General features: G+C 39.7%; 1 protein-coding gene across 4 annotated transcripts; it reads left to right on the top strand.

The window, feature by feature from the left end:
* Positions 1-807: 807 nt before the first annotated feature.
* AGR2 (anterior gradient 2, protein disulphide isomerase family member) lies at positions 808-12,669 on the top strand. 4 transcript variants are annotated; one of them, XM_055314769.1, is made up of 9 exons: positions 808-854; positions 2,333-2,362; positions 3,670-3,815; positions 4,063-4,126; positions 4,245-4,297; positions 5,899-5,972; positions 8,047-8,110; positions 10,927-11,010; positions 12,400-12,669. In XM_055314769.1, the coding sequence occupies exons 3-9, from the start codon at positions 3,677-3,679 to the stop codon at positions 12,447-12,449; spliced, it is 528 nt and encodes a 175-aa protein (XP_055170744.1). In that variant the 5' UTR covers positions 808-854; positions 2,333-2,362; positions 3,670-3,676; the 3' UTR covers positions 12,450-12,669. The 4 variants fall into 4 exon arrangements, with proteins under 4 accessions (XP_055170744.1, XP_055170743.1, XP_055170742.1 ...); XM_055314768.1 differs by lacking the exon at positions 2,333-2,362 and having other exon boundaries at positions 823-854; XM_055314767.1 differs by lacking the exon at positions 2,333-2,362 and having other exon boundaries at positions 828-871.
* Positions 12,670-22,686: the final 10,017 nt, after the last annotated feature.

Raw genomic sequence — 22,686 nt, 5'->3', positions numbered from 1 at the left:
TCAGAGTTCAGTCCTAAAATCTTTAGTGAATGATTGTATGATCTTGAGTGAAAAAACAAGTTGCAGACCTGTTTCGCGGTCTGAAAAATGAGGTGAATGGCTTCCTGCATGCCTTGCAGAAAAGTTTGCTGTTAAATGAGAGAGTATCTGTGAATTCCTTATGAACTTTTTCAAGGGAAGTTGCTGTATATATTCAACTACAGTGTATTTAACAGAAACTCACATTATTAGGTGTCTTTTTTCAATAACTTCCTCAGCTTTGAAATACTCCGTGAATGCTTGACTTGTAATCTCTTCGTAGCCATTGTGAGTGTACATTTTGTTTGCCAGGAAGAGGAAGTGAATGGTAAAAAATAATTTGTACTACAATGGAGGGTGGCAGGTCAAATGGCTGGAGAAGTTAGAATTGTGAATCATCTCGTGTGTTCTCAACTAAATAAAGGCAATCTGCCCAAAGGGGAGGGGAAAAAAATCTATAAACCACACGCTCCATCCAATCATGTAAAGACAAATCAGCCTTCAGACGAATCAAATATCTTCATTTAAAGCTTACCTGGATTTGGCACTCTGCCCATCTTTTCCCAAGTCTCTTCACAATATATTTTCACAAACAGTCAAAAACATGCATACTGAAAAGCATACCCTGTACAATGTTATTTTTAAAAACAAAGAATTCTTGGCCCAGGGAAGATCGTTCCTGGGGAAAAGGAAAGTTCCTTTCGGAGTTTGCAACATGTAAATACGGGATTAGTGGGTGGGATTGAGGTGTGCTCCGTGCATAAATAGAGGCTTGGGTTGAGCTAGCACACTAGGAGGCTTGGACTGCTTTGAGGCCGGCTGGCTCATACGGACAGGTGGGTGGGGAAAGCAGGTAAGACTCCTAACAAGACTGTTTACAAGGCACTTGCTAGAGTGAGTTTTGGGCTCAGATTACTGTGTAAAGTTTCAGGAATCAACAGAGAGAGAAGGGCCAGGTAGTTCCCAGGACAACGAAATGGGATTTGCAGAACGAATAATGGAATTTCCATCAACAGCTTATTAGGGCCTTTCTTTGGCCAGACCTGGAAGAGGGTTGTGTTCCTGAGCTGTTTCAAGGTAATACTTTCTCTCTCTAGAAATAAGTGGTTTAAGAGTGGGTGAATTCTAATTAAGGGTGCTCAGGCCTAGGACAGGACCCAGTGTCTTCTATTACTGTGTACTGCTCACCATTTAAAGCTCTGCTTCTCACCCACTGGCTAGAGCCCAGACCCACAGGACTGGCAAATCTCAGATCAGACTGCCCACTAGGAACTGCAATTCACAATTCTACTGCAAATCAGAAAAATAATTATCTTTCTGCAACCCTTGTAAAGATATTCTTGTTGCATCTTCAGTCTTGAAATTCATGGGCTGGGCAGTAAGAGGAGAGATCTGGCTGCTTTCCTGAAGCATTTCAACAGGGGCAGGGAAACTTCCTGCAAGTTCATTCCCTACTAAAGATAAGATTAGACATACAGTGACCAGTAAAAAGTACTGGTTTCAAAGAGGTTGTGCATGTGTCCAAATTCTCACTATCTCCCATGATTAGCATTCTGTTTTGAGGTGGTTTATGCAGGACCCTTGCAGAGCAGAAGCTACTTATTATAAAAAGTTGATGGAATGAATCTCAGAACGTGAGCCCGCAGTAGTATATCTATACAGCAGGAGTGACATTAGGCTTCAGTGAGTCATCCTGCCATAAAATACATACATTATGTCAATTGTTCCAGCTGGTATTCTGCAGAGCTATGACAGGGGTCATGCAACAAGAACCATCAATGAACCAGATAGATAAAAATGCTCTACCACCGATTCACAATTTTTTCTAACATAGAGGCTATTGCTATAAATAAAAGACAAAATCGAATGTTTATTGATATATTCCAAGTAGTTATTTGCCAAGATATGTTTCTGAATCAACTGATATTTTACAAGTACAATTATTCTCATATCAAAGTTCTTTTTTTTTTTTTTCTTTTCTATGTTAAAAAAAAAAGTCTTTGTACTAACAAGGCTGGGAACTGTTGACCTATGTAGATATTCTTATCTGAGTAGAAAATGAAGAAAGTATATCCTTGCTTTTTGTTTATGTCTTTTTTGAAGCAGACATTTTGTGGCTACACACCATGATTTGGATAGATAATAATTGGTTAGTTTAAGCCAAGGCATCACCTGGATTTATAACTTAAAATGCTTTTTTTAAAAAACAGCTAATGCTTAGTAAAGATTCCCACTCAAGCCATCAGAACATGAGAAACTTCCCCCCCCCTTAAAAAATATTAAGTATTAATAGTCCATCCTGCTTCCTTTGCAGTTTATTGAGACCTACACCAGTATCAGTGAGGTATTTGTTAAGCAATTTCAATCTTTGTCTTTACTGGAATCTCCAATTCTGCATGTGATGGATAACCATAGTGATTTGCTAGTGCAACTCCATTCACTAATTAGCTCCCTCCCTTGCTCACTCCTGGATCTTACCTATAATGTTCACTTTCCTGTTTATAGGCATCTGCTTTGTATTAGTATAACTTTCCTAAGGAATTAACTTCAGTCTGGTTATACTATGCATACTTATACTATGCAGTCTTAGGAAAATTCTGTGGAAGGAAGGTTTTCATACCAGCTGCATGTTTTCTGTCTCAGCTAACTGGAAGGGGAAAAAAAATTAACAAAGAGACACACACAGAGTTGATTTCTGTGTTATGAGCCCCACAGAATGGTTTTTGTGCACTAAAATATATACCCACAGTCACCTAACTATCCAGGCCCATGGACAGAGTCAAAGAATTGTTTCAGGAGACTGAACTTGCATAGACATATTTTAGTCAATTCAGAAGTAATAAACGGAATTTGAGTAAATGTCACACAAGGGAGAGAGTTATATGGATACAAATTTTCAGTTAAGTGACAAAGATGGCAGGTTTTAATTTAAATAAGGATTAATTTTACTTAGATCTAATTCTCTAAGGGCAATATCTCCATTTTAATAGAAGGTGAAAGAAATATGTACGTTTAGGGTAATTGTTTCAGGATGGGAAAATGGGAGCCAGCACAGCAAAATGACAAGATCCAGAGGACTCAATTCTGTACCCATCTCCCAAGCCCTCATCTCCCTGAATTTCAGATTCTCCATCTATAAAATGAGGCATGGGGAGTAGAAATGGAGGTGGTAACACCTAAGGCACCTCCCAGTACTAAAATGTTTGAAATTTAAAATTTTGGGATGCTTGTGTGGCTCAGTGATTGGGCATCTGCCTTCGGCTCAGGGAGTGATCCCAGAGTCCCCAGATCGAGTCCCACATCGGGCTCCCTGCACGGAGCCTGCTTCTCCCTCTGCCTATGTCTCTGCCTCTCTCGCTATCTATATACCTATTTCTATACTGTAGGTTTCTATCTATGGATAGTTATATCAGTATATTTACATCTACATAGGTCTATTGATAGACGGATGCAGAAGTTGATAGATACTTATACTATGCAGTCTTAGGAAAATTGTGTGGAAGGAAGGTTTTCATACCAGCTGCGTATTTTCTATCTCAGCTAAGCCTCAAGTTCTTTATATGTCAGGGTTGTGATGTAGTCTGAGGGTTCTAATGGCCACTAATTCCCTTTTGTGTTACTGACATTTTGCCTGTTTGTTTTCCATATCAGATTTGCCATGGAGAAGATCTCGGTGTCAGCATTTTTGCTCCTCGTCGCCCTCTCTTACACTCTGGCCAAAGATATCACAGTTAAATCAGGAGCAAAGAAAGATACCAAGGACTCAGCCCCCAAACTGCCCCAGACCCTCTCCAGAGGTAGGAGTCAGCCTCCAGTTGGCTTCCAACACTGCCTCATTGAGACGCTGAGACTTGTGTGCCAAAAATATTTTTTAATGTGTTTCTTCTAAATTTATCAAAGTTTATAATTGCTTCTACTTTCTCTAGAGGGTTTTGCATTCAGTTAGTATCCAGTATATATTTATCCCAGTCTTTACAACTGCTTTTCAACAGCTTTAGCCTGAAATTGTAATAGCTTTAAATATACTGGTTCATTTTGTTCTAGGTTGGGGTGATCAGCTCATCTGGACTCAGACTTATGAAGAAGCTTTATACAAATCCAAGACAAGGTAAAGACGAGGGCTACAGAGTTCTCTTGCAGCTCACAAGAGCACCATCTAGTGATAAGTAGCTATACATGAAATCTTACTCATTAAAATTACCCAATCTCTCTTTTGTCTCTTACAGCAACAAACCCTTAATGATTATCCATCACCTGGATGAATGCCCACACAGTCAAGGTAATCTGTTTTTTTAACTATACTTTTCCTTATAGGCTTTTAGCTATAGGGCCAAGATTCGGGTCTCTCTCGTGCCTGGCACAGTTAAATAAAACAGAATATCTAAAAATAAAACAGAATATATAGTAAAAACATAGTTTAAAGTAACTTCAAATATTTCCATACTTTGTGTTAACAGCTGGTGCACATTTCAAAAAACAAAAACAAACTTTAAGATTCATCCTTGACTTCTTGCTTTCTCTTATATCCCATGTCTACTCCATCAGCAAATAGCACTGCTTTACCTTCCAAATATATCCAAAGCCAGCCCCAGCTTCATGGACGTGCAAGCTGTGCAGGCATCCAAGGCCCAGTGCCTGGAAGGTTCCTCTGCTAGATTTAAATCTCTGGTTGGTGCTGTCTTAAAATACATAATCATTTTTGAAGAAGAGGCTCCATAATTCTGTTTTTCCTGGGCTCCATATATTATGTAGGTCTCGCCCAAATCCAACCACTTCCTATTGTCATTTCTACTGCCCTGATCCAAACCACGGTCACATCTTGTCTAGGATACTGTGAAGCCACCTAAGTGGTCACCCTCAGTGAGTTCTCCATCCAAAGTCAAAGGGAGGCTGTTAAACATAAATCAGATCCTTTCACTCATGTGCTCAAGCCACTCATGTGGCTTCTTATCACAAGTAAATTAAATCTAGGGCAGCCCAGGTGGCTCAGCAGTTTAGCACCGGCTTCAGCCGAGGGCCTGATCCTGAAGACCCGGGATTGAGTCCCACATCAGGCTCCCAGCATGGAGCCTGCTTCTCCCTCTCTCTGCCTGTGTCTCTGCCTCTCTCTCTTTCTCTGTGTCTCATGAGGAATAAATAAATAAAAATCTTAAAAAAGAGAGAGGAAAAAAAAGTAAATTAAATCTAAATTCTGGATCATGGTCTACAAGGCTGGACATAATCCAGCCCCTGGCTATCTTTGCTTTCTTACCATTCTTCCTTTGGTTTTTCTCCACTCCATCTAGCCTGGCCTTTGTGCTTTTCTTCCAGGACCTAAATGCATCCTGCCTCAGGGCTATTGCTCTTGCTCCATCTAGTATGGCATACCCCATAAATCTTAGAACGGATTCTTTTCTCCTTTAACGTCACCTTCTCTGATAGGTCTACCCTGACCATTCTATGGCTCCTAAACCTCTTGCCTTTCTTCGGTTCTTTTTCAAAGTACATATCTCCATCTGAAGTTATTAGATTATGTATTTACTTGTTTATGGTCTTTGTCCCACATAAGCATTTGAGCTCTAGGAAGACAACACATTACCTTTCTTTTTTTTTTTTTTTTTCCACTGCTATACTCCCAAGTGCATAGAACAGGGTGTACCACATAGGAATCTCTCAATAAATATGGGTTGGAAAAAAATGGGTGGATGAATGAATGAATGAATGAATGAGTGAATGGCAAGCAGCAAAGGTAGTCACTGGCCTAGATACTACTTCACTAATTGTTTCTTCAAAAGGCAAAGTTAGTATATTAAATATACAGTTCATCATAAAATATAACAGAGAACAATGGCTTCAACCAGCAATGAGATGGATACTTCATGATTCTTTTGTATTTTCTAGCTTTAAAGAAAGTGTTTGCTGAAAATAAAGAAATCCAGAAATTGGCAGAGCAGTTTGTCCTCCTCAATCTAGTTGTAAGTTCACTTTTCATCATCACTGACCTTTCTCCATGGCTCATTATTTGAAATGGATGATTCATTTTTCCTGTGCATATTAGTCCCACTGCACTGACTGGGGTCTATCCCAAGGATCACATCTCACAGATTACAAAGAAAAAAAAATATTTTATTCATAATCTATTTTGCACAGCTATTCTTTTATTTAGTAATTAATCATTTTAGGCTATCTGAAAAATAGGCTCCTGTGGTCAGGGCTTTCTCTGTTGCTATACTAATGGGAAGGTTTTTGTCTTTACAAATCTATTCCCAGGCCCCTTCCTCTACAGTCTTGAGGTTGTACACCCCTTCTTAGGCCTTGTCCCCTCTCTCCCTGGGAGTGACAGTTTCCCGGCTGTCTAAAGCACATCACTGCACATGGGCTTTAGCCTCATGCATTCCCACCTTACTTCATCATCAACACCCTTCCTGATGGCTGACACTTCTGTCTGCATGTTCTTTCTACTCAGATACAAACAGGTTCCACTTTCCTTCCAAAAGGAAACAAGCAAACAATAAACAACTCACAAGATGACCTAACCCTATGTCTTCTCCCTCCCTCCCTCCCTTCCCCTTCACCTCCCTCCTTCTCTCTCTCTCTACCTCTTCACAAGTTGACAAAGGTTGACTTCTTCAAAGAGCATTCACATCAGTATCTCTTTCCATAGGCTTCTCTTCCTCTTCCTACCTTTTAATATTAGTGACTTGGTGAATCTCTACTTGACTTCTTAATATTTTATATTCTTTTTAATATTTTATATTCTCTATGAACAATTTCATCCACAGCTGCCTTTAATCAATGCCCATGCATGGTTAATTCCCACATCTTACCCAAACAGGCAACAATTTCCCACTTGTGTGTGCCACTGTGGTCCAGATATTGCATTATTAGCTTAATCTCAACATGTCCAACAATTAATTTATTAGCTTGGTGCAGGATTTGCAAATAGCTCAATTTTATTACGTGTTTCACTGAAAGTTTCATTCAAGACTGTGTTCTCCTCCAGGCCTCCAGTAGTCAAAAAATGCTGTTGTTCTAATGTCTCAATATTCTTGCTATCGGCCACTTCCATATAAAGTGAGGCCCACTATTTAGTGTAAGAATTTCTCTTTGCCTGATTTACTACAGTATTACTAAATGGCTCACTGCCTACAAAATAAATCCCAGCTAATCCCACATAGCTTTCAGAGTAATGATTCTAAAAACCAAACTGGGATTATGGTACTTCTAAATCCCTCCAGTGATTTTGATCTATTTCTGAACACGAGCAAACACTGGCATGGTGTGCAAGACCTCTCATGAGCCGGCCCTGGAAGCAGTTCTCCAGCATTTTCTTTCTCCACTGCATCATACATCCCTATATTTCAATCCTTCCTAAACTCATGGTCATACCAGAAAGTGCTATGCCTTTCCTTTACCTTTGTGCCATCTCTACCACTGCCTGGAGTAACCTAATTTTTCACATATCTGACTCCTATTCATTTTTTAAGATTCCCACTTCAGAGAGTCTTAGTGAAACTTGCATACAAACTTAGATGCCCTGCTCTGGTCATCTAACCTGCCCGCTGCACCTACTGGTCTTCCTTCATAACACCACACCAACTAGATCCTCAATATTCATTTTCCTACCTGTATCTCTCAAGTGACGTGCATTCCTTAAAGATAAGTGCCATAAGATAGGCCTGTTTGTTTCTGTAATTTCTTTGAAAATGACTGGTTTTCATTGTTCTATTTCCTCCTATCTCATCCAAGATGTAACTTCCCAAATGCTGTAACTCGCTCTATAGTCTCCCTTCTTGAACATTTTTTGCTCTTCATCATATTCATTCACTCGCTCTCTACCTCAAGTTCTGCATTAGTTTGCTCTAGCTTATTTACTACTTCATGTGTATAGCTTGCCTCCCCATCTGGGTCATAAACTCCCTGTGGAAGAGATGTGCCTTACAGCATCTCAAGAAGCCCAGCCCAGTAATGGCCACATTTCTGTATTAATGAGTTTGAAAATAACTAAAGAATAAACAAACTAAAAGCTGTCTTTTCTTTTAATCTTAGTATGAAACAACTGATAAACACCTTTCTCCTGACGGCCAGTATGTCCCCAGGATCATATTTGTAGGTAAGTAAAGATGGCAATGAGATCAAGCACAGTGATAATTGCCCAAGTGCTGCACTCCCTCTCTCACCTGCCACTCCATTTTGGCCATGGCCATTGTCACACCTTAGCCAGGGGTCTAACATTCCTTTACATTTCTCAACATTTCATCATTAGAAAATTCAAACGTATACCTATTTACAGGTTTGTTTCTCATCTGCTAATGTAAATGTACCGTGCCCTGTCACAAATACATCTGAGAAGAAAGCACTCTACTAACTGTTTAAATGTATTACTCATTTTCCTGAATACATCACCAGGTCTATAAATTCATATTTTTCTTTCAACTTGTATGTTGGATTTTTTTTCTGACATTTTTTGATAATTTTTTTTTGGGGGGGGGCACATTAGGAATATGGCTGGAAAAAATCAGAAGAGCCATGCTCCTTCCAGCCACTGGTACTTTTCATATGCTGTTCCCTCCACTGGCAAGCTTTTCCTGCTTACCTCATACACCTTGCCATTGCCTAATTAACTCCCCAGTCATCACTGTCATTCACTGACTGGACACAATCCACACTATGTGCTCTTGTGGCACCATGCTCCTCTCAGTAGGCACTCTCTCCTCAGTTATAATTTTGTATTTATCAGGTGATTGTTCAGTATCTATTTCCCCCATAGGACTACAGCTCTTTGTGGCTGGGCCTGTGTCTATTTCTTCTGACCATCATAGTTTCATCATGACCCTGTGGTAGGCTGGCAATAAATACTTGTTAAATGATTAGACACATGAATTGAGATTGGCTTTGAGCCAAGTTATAGTGATTCAAGGACAATGTAGAAATAAATCTATCACATGGCAGAGCTCACACTCATCAACTGGTTCACCTATGTAATCCATCCAAGTTCACACTAAATGCACATAACAGAGGAAAGAAACAAGTGAAGGATAAAAATGAGGAAGGCTGACCTCAAGCTAATTTTATAGATTCAGTTTTGTTAGGATTTAGAAAATCTAGAACACTTAATTTGGGACTTTATAGGTCATCCAGTTACACTGTGTGCAGTTCTTTTCATAGCATTATTCCTGTCTCAGGGCATTTTAACCCACATTCAATTCCTTCCAAAAGAACCAACTCAGCTCAGGAATGTAGACACTGGCTACAGGTTAGAATCACCCAGAAGATTTTAAAAATCAACAGCCCAGGCCACACCTAAAACCAATTATATCCAAATCTTGCAGGGTGGGAGGCTGGATGTCTTTCTTAAAGCTTTCTAGGTGGTTCCACTGTGCTGCCTGTGGTATTGTGAGCCAAAGATTGGGCAGTTAAAAAGCTTTTCTTATGTTAATTTATTACAAAGAGTAGACCCTGTGTTTATATCCTCTGCACGTAGCAGAAGTATAATAGGTTTTAAGTCTTTGTTGAACAAATAAATGTCTGCTTTTTGTAATTAATGTCAATTGGGCCCATTCCAACATTCTGAAATGACAGATTGTCCACTTAAGTACCAGTGGCAGAATTTGCATACAAGCAGCTGGTTCTCCCGTGCCTACATCTAGTTTTCAGGACATGCACCTTAGGCCCCTTCAATCCTCTCTCACGAGCCAAGGTTTCTAGACCTGTGTAGATCCTAGTAGCTCCCTTTTTGATACACCTTATGTTTAAAATGCCTTCTTTTCTCATTAGTTGATAGCTTCAAATTAAATATAAAACATGGAAAAAAGGATTTAAACCTCTAGGGACATATGTTTACAAAGGGAAAGACTCCTAAATCTTTTTTAAATGCAGCTAGATAACAATATAATGAAAAAAGAGGGGCCCTACAGGCTTGTTTGACCTTTGATGTTCTTAAGGGTTTGCATTCTTCTATTCATTAAAAACCACCCTTGGTTTTGAAAACTAGCATTGGATGTGGGTTTCTAATTATCTAGGTTGTTCTTGGTAACAGGTTGCAATTACGACATAATCATTTCAAAAGTTTGAAATAATTCTTTAGCAGAGAAAGCCAGTGTTTTCACCAAGGTACCCAACCCATACCTCCCTGCCAGTATGGATAATTCTGTTTTCAGGTTGCTATAGATAGGACAGCAGGGTTCATAACCTTTCCCACAAATAGCATTGCACAGCTGTCAAGTGCTCCAGGCCTTGCTTTGGGTACTGGCAGCCAGGCCGGGTTGCAGAGTAGATAGACTAGAACTCCACAAGGCAGATCACACGCTGTGTTCTTTACATTGGCCGTGGATAAGTACCTGGGCTTCCTCATGCAACAGAGCTTACTCGGGAACAGAAACTCCATTCAATAACATATCAGATAAAGGGCTAGTTTCCAAAATCTATAAAGAACTTATTAAACTCAACACCAAAGAAACAAACAATCCAATCATGAAATGGGCAAAAGACATGAAGAGAAATCTCACAGAGGAAGACATAGACATGGCCAACATGCACATGAGAAAATGCTCTACATCACTTGCCATCAGGGAAATACAAATCAAAACCACAATGAGATACCACCTCACACCAGTGAGAATGGGGAAAATTAATAAGGCAGGAAACAACAAATGTTGGAGAGGATGCGGAGAAAAGGGAACCCTCTTACACTGTTGGTGGGAATGTGAACTGGTGCAGCCACTCTGGAAAACTGTGTGGAGGTTCCTCAAAGAATTAAAAATAGACCTGCCCTACGACCCAGCAATTGCACTGTTAGGGATTTACCCCGAAGATTCAGATGCAATGAAACGCCGGGGCACCTGCACCCCGATGTTTCTAGCAGCCATGTCCACAATAGCCAAACTGTGGAAGGAGCCTCGGTGCATCTGTTTGTTTTTTTCTTTATAGACCCATCCCTGACAGTTAGAGCTGACATCACTGGAAGATACTCAAATCGTCTCTACGCTTATGAACCTTCAGATATAGCTCTACGTAAGTGTCCCCTCCTTGACATGGCTCTTTGCTGTTGTGCTACGAGTGGAGTCCATGATGAGGAAGAAGAAAGCTCTGCTCAGACACACAGGATGTTTGGCCTTAACTAGCCTTGTGCTCTCTGGCAAATCATATTCACCTTGGTCTCATTTATTTAAATCTCAGTGAAAGACTCTTTAGATTGGGTATCTTTTCCTCTAGGAGGATTCTATGATCCTATTTCCTGCTTTTCCTTAGACACCCGATCATACAAACTCCTTCTACCATAGAATCAAGTGCAAGAGTAACTGTACTATTATAACAGGAATCTGCATGCCTTAAACACTTTCTCCGAATAATGAAAGTGAAATAATGTAGTCCAGTTTGTTGATATTGAGTTTAGGTTCAATTTTAAAGATCAGAAGGAAAGATTTTTCCCAATAGTTGGTAAGATACTCACTTTCCCTGGAGTTGCCATAAAATGGAAAGAAAAAAAAAATGTTAAGAGACTCAGGACAAAGCACCTCAAAGGGAGACTGTACCTAGTTATGGCATCTAATTAGTCCTTCTGGGAAGAAAATTGGGTTTTGTCCTAAGAACCAATTCTGCACAATGACTGGAGGCTGCCTAGAACTGTACTGCCCAACATGGAAGCCATGAGCTACACATAACTCTTTAATATTACATTAATTAAAATTTAAAATTCAGTTCATTAGGCATAGTAACCACAGTTTAAGGACACAATGCACAGGCACTAAATATTTTTCATTATCACAGATATATCTATTGAGCGGCACTGACCTAGAACATTATGCCGGGGAAGACTTGAGGCTGCATCTGGGCAGCAGCCAAGATTATCCTAGGCCATTAGCGATGCCTCCAGGGGGTGCAGGGAGGACCAAGGAAGCACATTTCACGTACTGGCCATTCTCAATATATATTTCTTAATAAGACTTTGGATTCCTTAAAGGCAGGTATCCTGCACAGGTGATATTACAGTGCTTTGTAGAAAAGACATGTAATAAATATTGGAAGACAATTGGCTTGTGTAATAAAAGCTAATTCACCTACTTTTAGAAAAAAATTTAGGGATCCCTGGGTGGCGCAGCAGTTTGGCGCCTGCCTTTGGCCCAGGGCGCGATCCTGGAGACCCGGGATCGAATCCCACGTCGGGCTCCCGGTGCATGGAGCCTGCTTCTCCCTCTGCCTGTGTCTCTGCCTGTCTCTCTCTCTCTGTATGTCTATCATAAAAAAAAAAAAAAATTATAACAAATTTACCAATTGTTCACCCTATCATGAAATAGCACCCCATTCAACAATGAATAAATATCTACGTTTAGGGCTTACTAAAGCTATCAGTATAATTTCTGGTGACATCTTTGTTAACTGTGGCAACCTTTTTCCCATTAGTGCTCGACAACATGAAGAAAGCTCTGAAGTTGCTAAAGACTGAATTGTAGAGAAAAAAAAGTCTGCAAACTTTTTTCTGTGTCCAGCCCTGAGACTTGGAACCAGAGGAGATCCTAGAAGACTTTGGAAAATGTAGGAACAGTGATGGACATCTAATTAGATTATGGTTATTGTTACAACAGATATTTTTTTAAAATCTTGTTTCAACTGTACATGTATGAAAATAATACTGCATACTACCATAGGAAGTCATGCTTTTTTAAAATAAATAAATCCTTTTGGGGGTGTTCAAACTGTTATTCCCCCCCCCCAACTTTGTCCTTCAGAGAAAAGCTATTATTTCGGACACATGAAGTATTCGAAGACAAACTCAACAGGATTAGTGAAGACCAGAAAAAGTTCTCATCTCACTTCACTATTCGCTCACTCAGTGACTAAAAGTAGACATGAGCTAATTCAACAGAAGTATCAAAACAGAATTTGTGTGACTGTAAAAGAATATGTAGAAAGGTGTCCCAAAAAATTAGGTACCTAACTGAAGAATTCCCCAACCCCACCTCCCTGACTCTAGCCAGACTCCTAAATACACGCTTACCTTCAAGAATTCAGTTTTAGTTAGATTCTGCACAATTGAACTCTCTCAGAGAAAATCTCTGACAGCTTTCTCCATCAGTGCACTGATTTTGTGAAAAGGTCATTCAAAAAGCATTTGCACCTATGAACGTACCCTCAAAAAATCCTAAGAATTAGCCTTGTAATACATTTGCCCTCTCAAGGTTTTAGAGTACTGCCCTGGAGTAAATTTAGTTGAGTTGTTCCCATCTTCACCAAAAGATGGAGAACAGCAAAGGGCACAGACATCATGTCTATGGAACAGAGATCAGAGATCACTACTTACCTCCGGAGAAGTTGAGAGAGGTAGTGGCATCAAATAGGGGAGCAGCTCTAGCTACTTTCAGTTCTTTATTCTGAATGACAAAAATTAGAACTGTGTATTAATTTCTTAACTACCTATTTATTTAATCTCACATTCACTGTCACATGGAATTTCTTTATCACTCAGACCCCACTGACCTCTTTGGCCTGTAAATGGCTGTGGTGGTCCGTACAATGTTTTAAATATTGATACATTGATTATCTATTGCTTGTCTTGACAAACTTTTTTTTAGAACCATTCTGAATAGATCCTTTGGCATTATTATCTTTTCCAGGGCAGAATATATATTTTAAATTCTCTTTCATAGTACTACCAAAGAGCTATATACTAATAGGTTCTGTGTACATATGGTTGATTTAATAATATACAGATCCTCAGTAAAAATATCAGCAGAGAGATTCATCTCTCTTCTTAAAGTAGGTACACATGTTTAAAAAGGTTAAATATATTTAGAAAGTTCTCTGAGAGCTAATGAAGGGAAAACTAGTATGCATTTATATAAACAAATATTTTGAACGACAACTTCTAAGATATTCAGGTTTCCTCTAGCATACATTAAAATAAAAATTAAAAATGTTTTTTTAATTTGGCTAAGATTAAGTTCTTAAAATTTATTGAATAACAAAGTGTTATTTTAACAACACATATAATTTTTAAGTCATAAATCAATCTCTGGGAAGTCAAATGTTAAGGTTACAAGGAAGTTGAATCTCCCTTAGAAAAGTGTTAAGCAGAGCCACGGTCTTCTCTACTTCTGAAAATTTGTCCTAATGCAGATCAGAAAATCATTCAAGAAAAATATAGAGTTCTGTGAAGATGCTCATGGCAACATTATTTAAACATACTTTAAAAAATGGCAACCACCAAATAAAATGATTACATAGTTTATTAACACAAAGCACACTATGTTGTCATCTCTACACATAAACATTGTGAAGAAACAAAATGAAAGATATTTCCTTGCTGTGCTTTTAATCCCAGGAAGTGTGTGTACCCAGCAGTTAGAATGAGAAGTGAAGATGCAAAGGGAAGAACTTCTGCTCGAAGCTTACGGAATTATTAGCAAAGCCTTTTCTTGTCATTTCACAATCTTTGTGTTCAAATAAATTGAAATAAAAGCATATATTGACTATTTCTCTAGCTACAGAGAACTAGAAGAATGCTGTAAGTCTAAAGAGTTATTTCAAACAATTGAAGAAAAATGTAACACAGTGGAAATCTAAAATTCTGTGAAGCCACTGTGAAAAAAAATATATGACTGTTCCTCAACAAATTAAGCAGAGAATTGCCATACGATTCTGAGTATGTACCCCAAACACCTGAAAGCAGGAAAAGGCTACAGGGCACTCATGTTCATAGCAGCATTATTCACAATAGCCAGGAGGGGGAAGCAACCTAAATGTCCATCAGTGGATGAGTGAATAAACAAAATGCAGCATAAGCAACCAATGGAACATGATTCAGCTTTGAAAAGGAAGGAAATTCTGACACATGCTGCAACATGGACAAACCTTTTGAAAACATTATGCTAAGTGATTGAATAAACCAGTCACATAAGGCAAATACCTGCTTTCCACTCACAGGAGGTATCTGGAATAGTCAGAGTGGTAGTTGTGAGAGCTAACAGTAGAGGGGAAGGGGGTGGGGCTACGGCTGGGGGAAGGAGAGGGAGGGTTACTTTTTACCAGGTACACACTGTCAGCTCTGGAAGATGAAAAACCTAGTGGGGATGATGGTTGGGCCACAATGTGAATGTACTTAATGACACTGAATTACACACTTAAAAATAGTTAAAATGATATTTTGATATTATGACACATCTTATGCTCTGTGTATTTTACCACACCAAAAAGAAAAATAATATTTTATCAGTTTTATCAGAGGTCCCAAGGCTTAGGAGGGAAAAGAGAAAGTAATTTAGAAAAAAGCTGGTAACATAAATCACCTGTGAGTCATTTACATGGATGACCAACATGCCCGGTTATACCATTTTCACCTGCTTGAGGACTGCAGTCTTCAAATGAACATCTACAACTGTTTAACTCTGCTATGGTTTTTTGTTTTTTGTTGTGTTTTTTTTTTTTTTTTTTTTTTTTACTGCTATGGGTTTTTGTGTGTTTCAGGCATTCAGTAATCCTAAATAGCTTCTAAGGTCCTTATATTTAACAGTCACTGGTGAGCACAGGAGCTGGGGTAGGATTAAAAAAAAAAAAAAAAAAAAGCTCTAAGGCAGGAACAGAACCCCCTTCAGTTTGCTCACCAATAAGGCAGGCTTCAAAGTCCAAGTAAAGTGAGCCTGACTTTTTAAAAAGCCATTTGTCAAGTTATGACCTCATAAACGGTAAAAAGCCAGATGCTGAAAGTAAGCGATGGTGGTTTCACCCTCCACGTGATACCACAGTCTATTGTTTGTCGTATATTTTAACTCAGAACTCCCTCCCGCCCTCATTGGAAAATGAATGCCAAAAGCTGATTTTCCAGAGGAGAGTGGATGAGAAGTAGCCTGGCATATGGTAGAAGAGTCTGATTTTTCTCCCCCCTGCCCACTTTCTCAGGAGGTAGGTCAATGACTACAATTACTCAGTTGTGATTGTGACGAACAAGAAGACCTTTGTTCTCTCTCTCTCTTCCTCTCTCTGTCTCTGGGGTTGAGTGGAGGAACAGGGTAAAGGGCATTATTAGGTTGTTCCCTTAAAACTATTTAGAAAACACTGACCAACAACACATACTATAATTGCATTTGGCATAGATAACCAGGTGTAAAAATTAACTGCCAACCCCCCAAATAAGAAGTGCATAGCAACTTTACACAAACCCCCTCACATTTCCAGAAACCTGAAAAACTTGGTCTTTAACTTTGTCAATTCTAACAAAACAATTGACATGTGAATGATCCTATTTGTACAATTATGATGTCTAAAACTTTTCCTATGAAATACTATGAAATAAAAATGTGATTCTAATTTGTTCAGTACCAGCTATAAAATGAAATTGTTTCATATATTTACTTAGTGCATTTTCAAAAGGATGAATAAACTTAAACAGGGTTAAACAAATATTTAAAAAAAAATTGTAGGAGGAGGTTTTTGCCTTAAGGAAACTAAGAACTTGAAACCCCACTTCTGGATTCTTTTCCCTCTCTGCAAGGTTGTACTCAGCAGCATATCACTGAGGTCGAACATGCAGAACTGGTTTTCATACCAAACTTGTTTCCATCAGAGAATCTGAGATGAATTTATGCCACATGAACTCTGATTTGCAGCCTAACATTTTTCCTTTGCATTAGCATTATATTAACTGAAGTTCTACCCTTAACATCAAGTCTGATTGGGCAAATGTTCTAAGAAATATTCCTCTAAATGGAATTTGTAAATAGGGAATAAGAGACATTTAAAAAATAAGTAGAGCTTCTTTTTTAAATCAATGGGAAGTGAAGAGAGAGGAGCTCCAGGGTCTGGAGTATGCATTACAGACATTTGTTGCAATTCAAAGACAGACCCTGATCTGAAACGCCCTCCTTGGACCCTGTGTGTTTACAGGCAACAGTTCTAAGCACATAGACAGTGGCCCTCCTATAATCCTGGGATCAGACTGACTTCTGCAGCCTCATTAGCAGCCACTTGGGATTCAGAATAGGCCATTCCAGTGGGTTTATAATAAACTGTGCAATGTGAGCTGTATCTCTGCACGCAGACACAAAGATCACAGGAGACCTCCCAGACATGGCAGGGCAATGTATCACCTTCAGATCTGCCTGAGGTAACAGAAAGCCTGAATTAATCTAACAAGGCTACTCTTGGTACTTGAAAATGTATTATTTCTTGAGTGGTTAGCCATTCGTTACCACCCATTCTTAGAATCCTATAGTTTAGAAGCTCTAAAGGTTCATGCTTCCCAGGCCCCGCTTTGTAATTGGGTTGACCCAAATAAGGCCACTGCAATTAGAGCAGAAACCACGGCTGTGGAAGAGCTCTTTCCAATATAATCCTTGTACCAAGGAAAGTATTACAAGACATGAGAATCTCATGGGAACTTCAAAATGTGACAAAGCAAACAAAGAAAATACAAAAGGCCTTAAAGACATTATTCAAAAATCGCACTTACTTCGTGTGTCACTTATAATCACATCTTATGGCCTAAGTAGGAACATTGTTAGGGTTGCCCAGAGCTGAATATGCCATGGAAGAAGAACAGAATGTGCCACTCCCTGGCATTAAGATTGTTTTGAGCTCATTATTTCTGAAAAAATTAAAGCAGACACAGGAGTAGCTTTGTAAACAGAGTAGAAGTTAACCCTTCTTTAAGGGAAATTTATGCTTGTAAAGGAAATCTCTATACGGAAGAGGGTTTCCTTCTCTGTACCAGGAAGAGAAGGATAACTCCAAATCACAAGAAATTTAGCACTGCAGAAGTCACTGATTTAAATCTATATGACAAGCCTTACCTTTATTTATAGTGCTTTTTCTGGTAACTCTCATAACTGTCTTTCCTTCAATTCCCACATCCAAATATACACACACCTTGCTTTCTTTGGTTTTTAGCTAAGATAGTATCTAAGATGGTGTCTTGTGCCATCTTGGAGAATTACTCAGTTTGGGGTAATATCTTAGCTATATATAGATATGCATACAGGTTAATAAATATTATGGATGTTAATAAACATGTTTTTCTCTTGTTAATCTGACTCGTATTAGACTGAGTCTAAGACAAGAACTCAAAAAAGGGAAAATTATTTTTCCTCCTTTAAGGTATGATGGGAATTGCAGAATTTGGTTTTCTTAAAAGATAAAGCAGTCTTCCAGAGTCATGGAGATGACACAACCACAGAATGCTCTAAAATTCTATAGATAAACCATTTGTCCTCTTTCTTGGCCTAAAACCCATCAGCATGACAATTACCAATAAAATAGTATATGCTACATAGGATACAATAACTTAATTGTTAGTAACATGAAAGAACTTACATATTTTCCCCCAAATAAATATGAATGACTTCTCTTCTAAAAAAAAAACAATTCTCACTATAGAGAAAATATTAAATACTGAAACACTTCAAGAAAGAATTTGGGGTGGGCTGGCAGGAGACATTAGTGCTGGAAGTTCATTTCTGTGGCTGGATTATACACTCAAACACCGGCACTCAGCTCTAGGTCAGAGAAAACAAAGCGAGAACAGGCACGAGTGGAGGAGCAGGGTCCTCACCTCCCCCCGCCCCACCAACTTACCTAGGTTACTTTCCAATCGTCCTGGACACCTATGAATTCAACCTGAGATTTAAAGAGAGAACAGCTGGAACACTACAGAGAGAAGGGTTTTTGCTTCTAACAAGGTAGGAAGGAGGAAAAATAAAATAAATAAGAATCCAGTGGGGGAGGGGGCCCCCGCGAGGAGCCGGCTAAGGGGGGCGGCGGGAGCCTCCAGGACAGGAAGGCCCAGCCCGGAGAAGTGGGAACTTGAACAATCCACACCGGATTCTCCCCGGAGGGAAAGGTGCTTAGCAGGGAAACCAGGCAGGATCGCAGGAGGGGCCGTGGAGCCCCAGGCTCCCGGGGTCACTAACAGAGGAGGTGCGCCCCGGGGAGAGTGCCCTGCACCCCGCGGGCCGAGCGGGTAAAGGGCTGGAGCAGCAGTGGGCCCGGGAGCAGCTCAGGCGGGGGGTCCGGGGAGGGGGCTCCGGGGAGGGCGATCCCAGCAGCGCAGGCCCCGGAGCCCAGGGCGCGGGGGGACACAGCCCAGGATCCTGCACTCCCCCGGGAACAGGCAGAGGTGGGGAGGGCACAGGACAACCAGGATGCTCCTGCCAGGCCAGTGCGGACTGGGAGACTGTGGTGGTTACTGGGGGAGCTGACTCCAGGGCTGGGGACCTGGACGCTGCCAGTGGTGTTGTTCCTCCTGGTGTCACTCTGTGCCTGGGACGGAGTGGGGCCTCCGGAAAACAGGGGCCTCACGGGGTCAGCAGCTCCCACGGAGCCATGCACCCGGTAGGGGACGGGCAGCTCCCCCAGGTGCACACACCTGAGAATCAGCACAGCAGCCCCTCCCCCAGAAGACCAGCGGGAAGGACAGGAGAAGAGCAAGTTCCTGACCCAGCAGTGCTGGAAAGCTCCAGGACCAAGGGAAAATTGAGAGAATATAGTATACAGAACTAGAGGGTCCCCCCCACTTTTTTTTGTTTTCCTTTTTCCATTACAACTCTTCTTTATATCAGACTAAAAATTTCCAGTATTTTTCTCTTTTCCCACCTTAACTACAATATTTTACCACCTCTTCATTTTTAAGATTCTTCCTTTTTGACTTTCATATTTCTAACAATTACAAGTCCTAGATATATTTTCCACTTCTAGATTCCCTTCAACATACTCAACTTAATTTTGGGATATATACAATATGTGTGTGTTTTGTTTTGTGTTTTTTGTTTTCTCTGCCTCATTTTGTTCTACAATGGTAGAAGTTAATACCTTATAAAACATGATCAGTATACACCTAGAACCAAGTGGTATACTGTGCTGGTTCATTCTGTGAGATTCCTCATTCCTATTCTGCCCCCCTCTTTTATCTCATTTGTGTTTTGGTGGTCAATGTTGGGGCCCCCTACAAGTATTACTGGTTTATATAAATTTGGGACTGAGCATCTTCTAACATAACTTAATATACTCAGAAACAAGAGGATCACCCTCTAGAATCCCTCAGGTAGACTATAGTCCCCCTCCACTACAACTTCATCACCACCACCATCTCCTAGTCCCCCCCCCCTTTTTTTTTTTCATTTTTCTCTTCTTCTTTAGGATTCTTGGCCTTTTCTTTTTTACTACTTTGTTTTAAAATTTGTTTTTTACTTTAGTGGTCTTTTGTTTTATTTCATTCTGATCTTTGCTTTCAATTTCTGGTCTCTGACACCTCGGCAGAATCATCTAGGGTGAAATTTACTTAGGTCATGGTTGATTTCTGTATGAGCCCGCTCATACAGCCACTCTGCACTGAGCAAAATGACTAGAAAGAACTCACCACAAAGAAAGAATCAGAAACAATACTCTCTGCCACAGAGTTACAGAATTTGGATTACAATTCAATGTCAGAAAGCCAATTCAGAAGCACAATTATAAAGCTACTGGTGGCTCTGGAAGAAAGCATATAGGATTGAAGAGACTTCATGACTGCAGAATTTACATCTAATCAGGCCAAAATTAAAAATCAATTAAATGAGATGCAATCCAAACTGGAGGTCCTAACAACAAGGGTTAATTAGGTAGAAGAGTGAGTGACATAGAAGACAAGTTGATGGCAAGGAAGAAAGCTGAGGAAAAAAGAAAAAAATATTAAAAGACCATAGGAAAGGTTAAGGGAAATAAATGACAGCCTCAGAAGGAAAAATCTATGTATAATTGAGGTTCCAGAGGGTGCCAAGAGGGACAGAGGGACAGAAAGCTTATTTGAACAAATCATAGCTGAGAACTTCCCTAATTTGGGGAGGGAAACAGGCATTGAGATCTAAGAGATAGAGAAGTCTCCCCCTAAAATCAATAAAAGACCATTCAGCACCTCAACATTTAATAGTGAAACTTGCAAATTCCAAAGATAAAGAGAAGATTCTTAAAGCAGCAAAAGACAAGAGATCCCTAACTTATATGGGGAGAAATATTAGATTAACAGCAGACCTCTCCACCGAGACCTGGCAGGCCAGAAAGGGCTGGCAGGATATAGGATATATTCAGGGTCCTAAGTGAGAAGAACATGCAGCCAAGAATACTTTATCCAGCAAGGCTCTCATTCAGAATAGAAGGAGAGATAAAGAGCTTCCAAGATAGGCAGAAACTAAAAGAATATGTGACCTCCAAACCAGCTCTGCAAGAAATATTAAGGGGGACTCTGTAAAGGAAAGAGGAAGCCCAAAGAAATAATCCACAAAACAAGGACTGAAAAGGTATTATGATGACACTAATTTCCTATCTTTCAATAGTAACTCTGAACGTGAATGGGCTAAATGATCCCATCAAAAGACGCAGGGTTTCAGACCAGATAAAAAAGCAAGACCCATCTATTTGCTGTCTACAAGAGACTCATTTTAGACCTAAGGACAGCTACAGCCTGAAAATGAAAGGCTGGAGAACCATTTACCATTCAAATGGTCTTCAAAAGAAAGCTGGGGCAGCAATCCTCATATCAGATAAAGTTTATCCCTAAGACTGTAGTAAGAAATGAAAAGGGACACTATATCATACTTAAAGGACCTATCCAATAAGAGGACCTAACAATCATGAATATTTATGCCCCTAATGTGGGAGCTGCCAACTATATCAATCAATTAATAAACAAGGTAAAGACATAGTTAGATAATAATACACTAATACTGGGAGACTTCAACATGACACTTTCTGCAAATGACAGATATTCTAAGCACAACATCTCCAAAGAAACAAGAGCTTTAAATGATACACTGGACCAGACGAATTTCACAGATATTTACAGAAATTTACATCTGAACGCAATTGAATACACATTCTTCTCAAGTGCACATGGAACTTTCTCCAGAATAGACCACATACTGGGTCACAAATCAGGTCTCAACTGATACCAAAAGATTAGGATTGTCGCCTGCATATTTTCAGATCATAATGCTTGAAACTGGAACTCAATCACAAGAAGAAATTTGGAAGAAACTCAAACATGTGGAGGTTAAAGAGCATCCTGCTAAAAGACGAAAGGGTCAACCAGGAAATTAGAGAAGAATTAAAAAGATGCATGGAAACTAATGAAAATGAAGATACAATCATTCAAAATCTTTGGGATATAGCAAAAGCAGTCCTAAGAGGGAAATACATCACAATACAAGCATCCCTCAAAAAATTGGAAAAAAACTCAAATACACATGCTAACCTTGCACTTAGAGGAACTGGAGAAAGAACAGCAAATAAAACCTACACCAAGCAGAAGAAGGGAGTTAATAAAGATTTGAGCAGAACTCAATGAAATTGAGACCAGAAGAACTGTAGAACAGATCAATAGAACCAGGAGTTGGTTCTTTGAAAGAATTATTAAGATAGATAAACCATTAGCCAGCCTTATTAAAAGCAAAAGAGAAAAGACTCTAATTAATAAAATCACGGGGCAGCCCCAGTGGCACAGTGGTTTAGCACCGCCTGCAGCCAGGGCATGATCCTGGAGACTCAGGATTGAGTCCCACATCAGGCTCCCCGCATGGAGCCTGCTTCTCCCTCTGCCTGTGTCTCTGCCTCTGTCTCTCTCTCTGTGTCTCTATGAATAAATGAAATCTTTTAAAAATAAATAAAATAAAATCATGAATGAAAAGGGAGAGATCACAACCAAGGAAATACAAACGATTTTAAAAACAT

This window comes from Nyctereutes procyonoides, unplaced genomic scaffold (genome assembly GCF_905146905.1).
Source record: "Nyctereutes procyonoides isolate TBG_1078 unplaced genomic scaffold, NYPRO_anot_genome, whole genome shotgun sequence".
In the NCBI taxonomy this organism is placed as follows: domain Eukaryota; kingdom Metazoa; phylum Chordata; class Mammalia; order Carnivora; family Canidae; genus Nyctereutes; species Nyctereutes procyonoides.
Note: the sequence above shows the minus strand (reverse complement) of the source record. Positions and strands in the feature narration are given on the sequence as shown.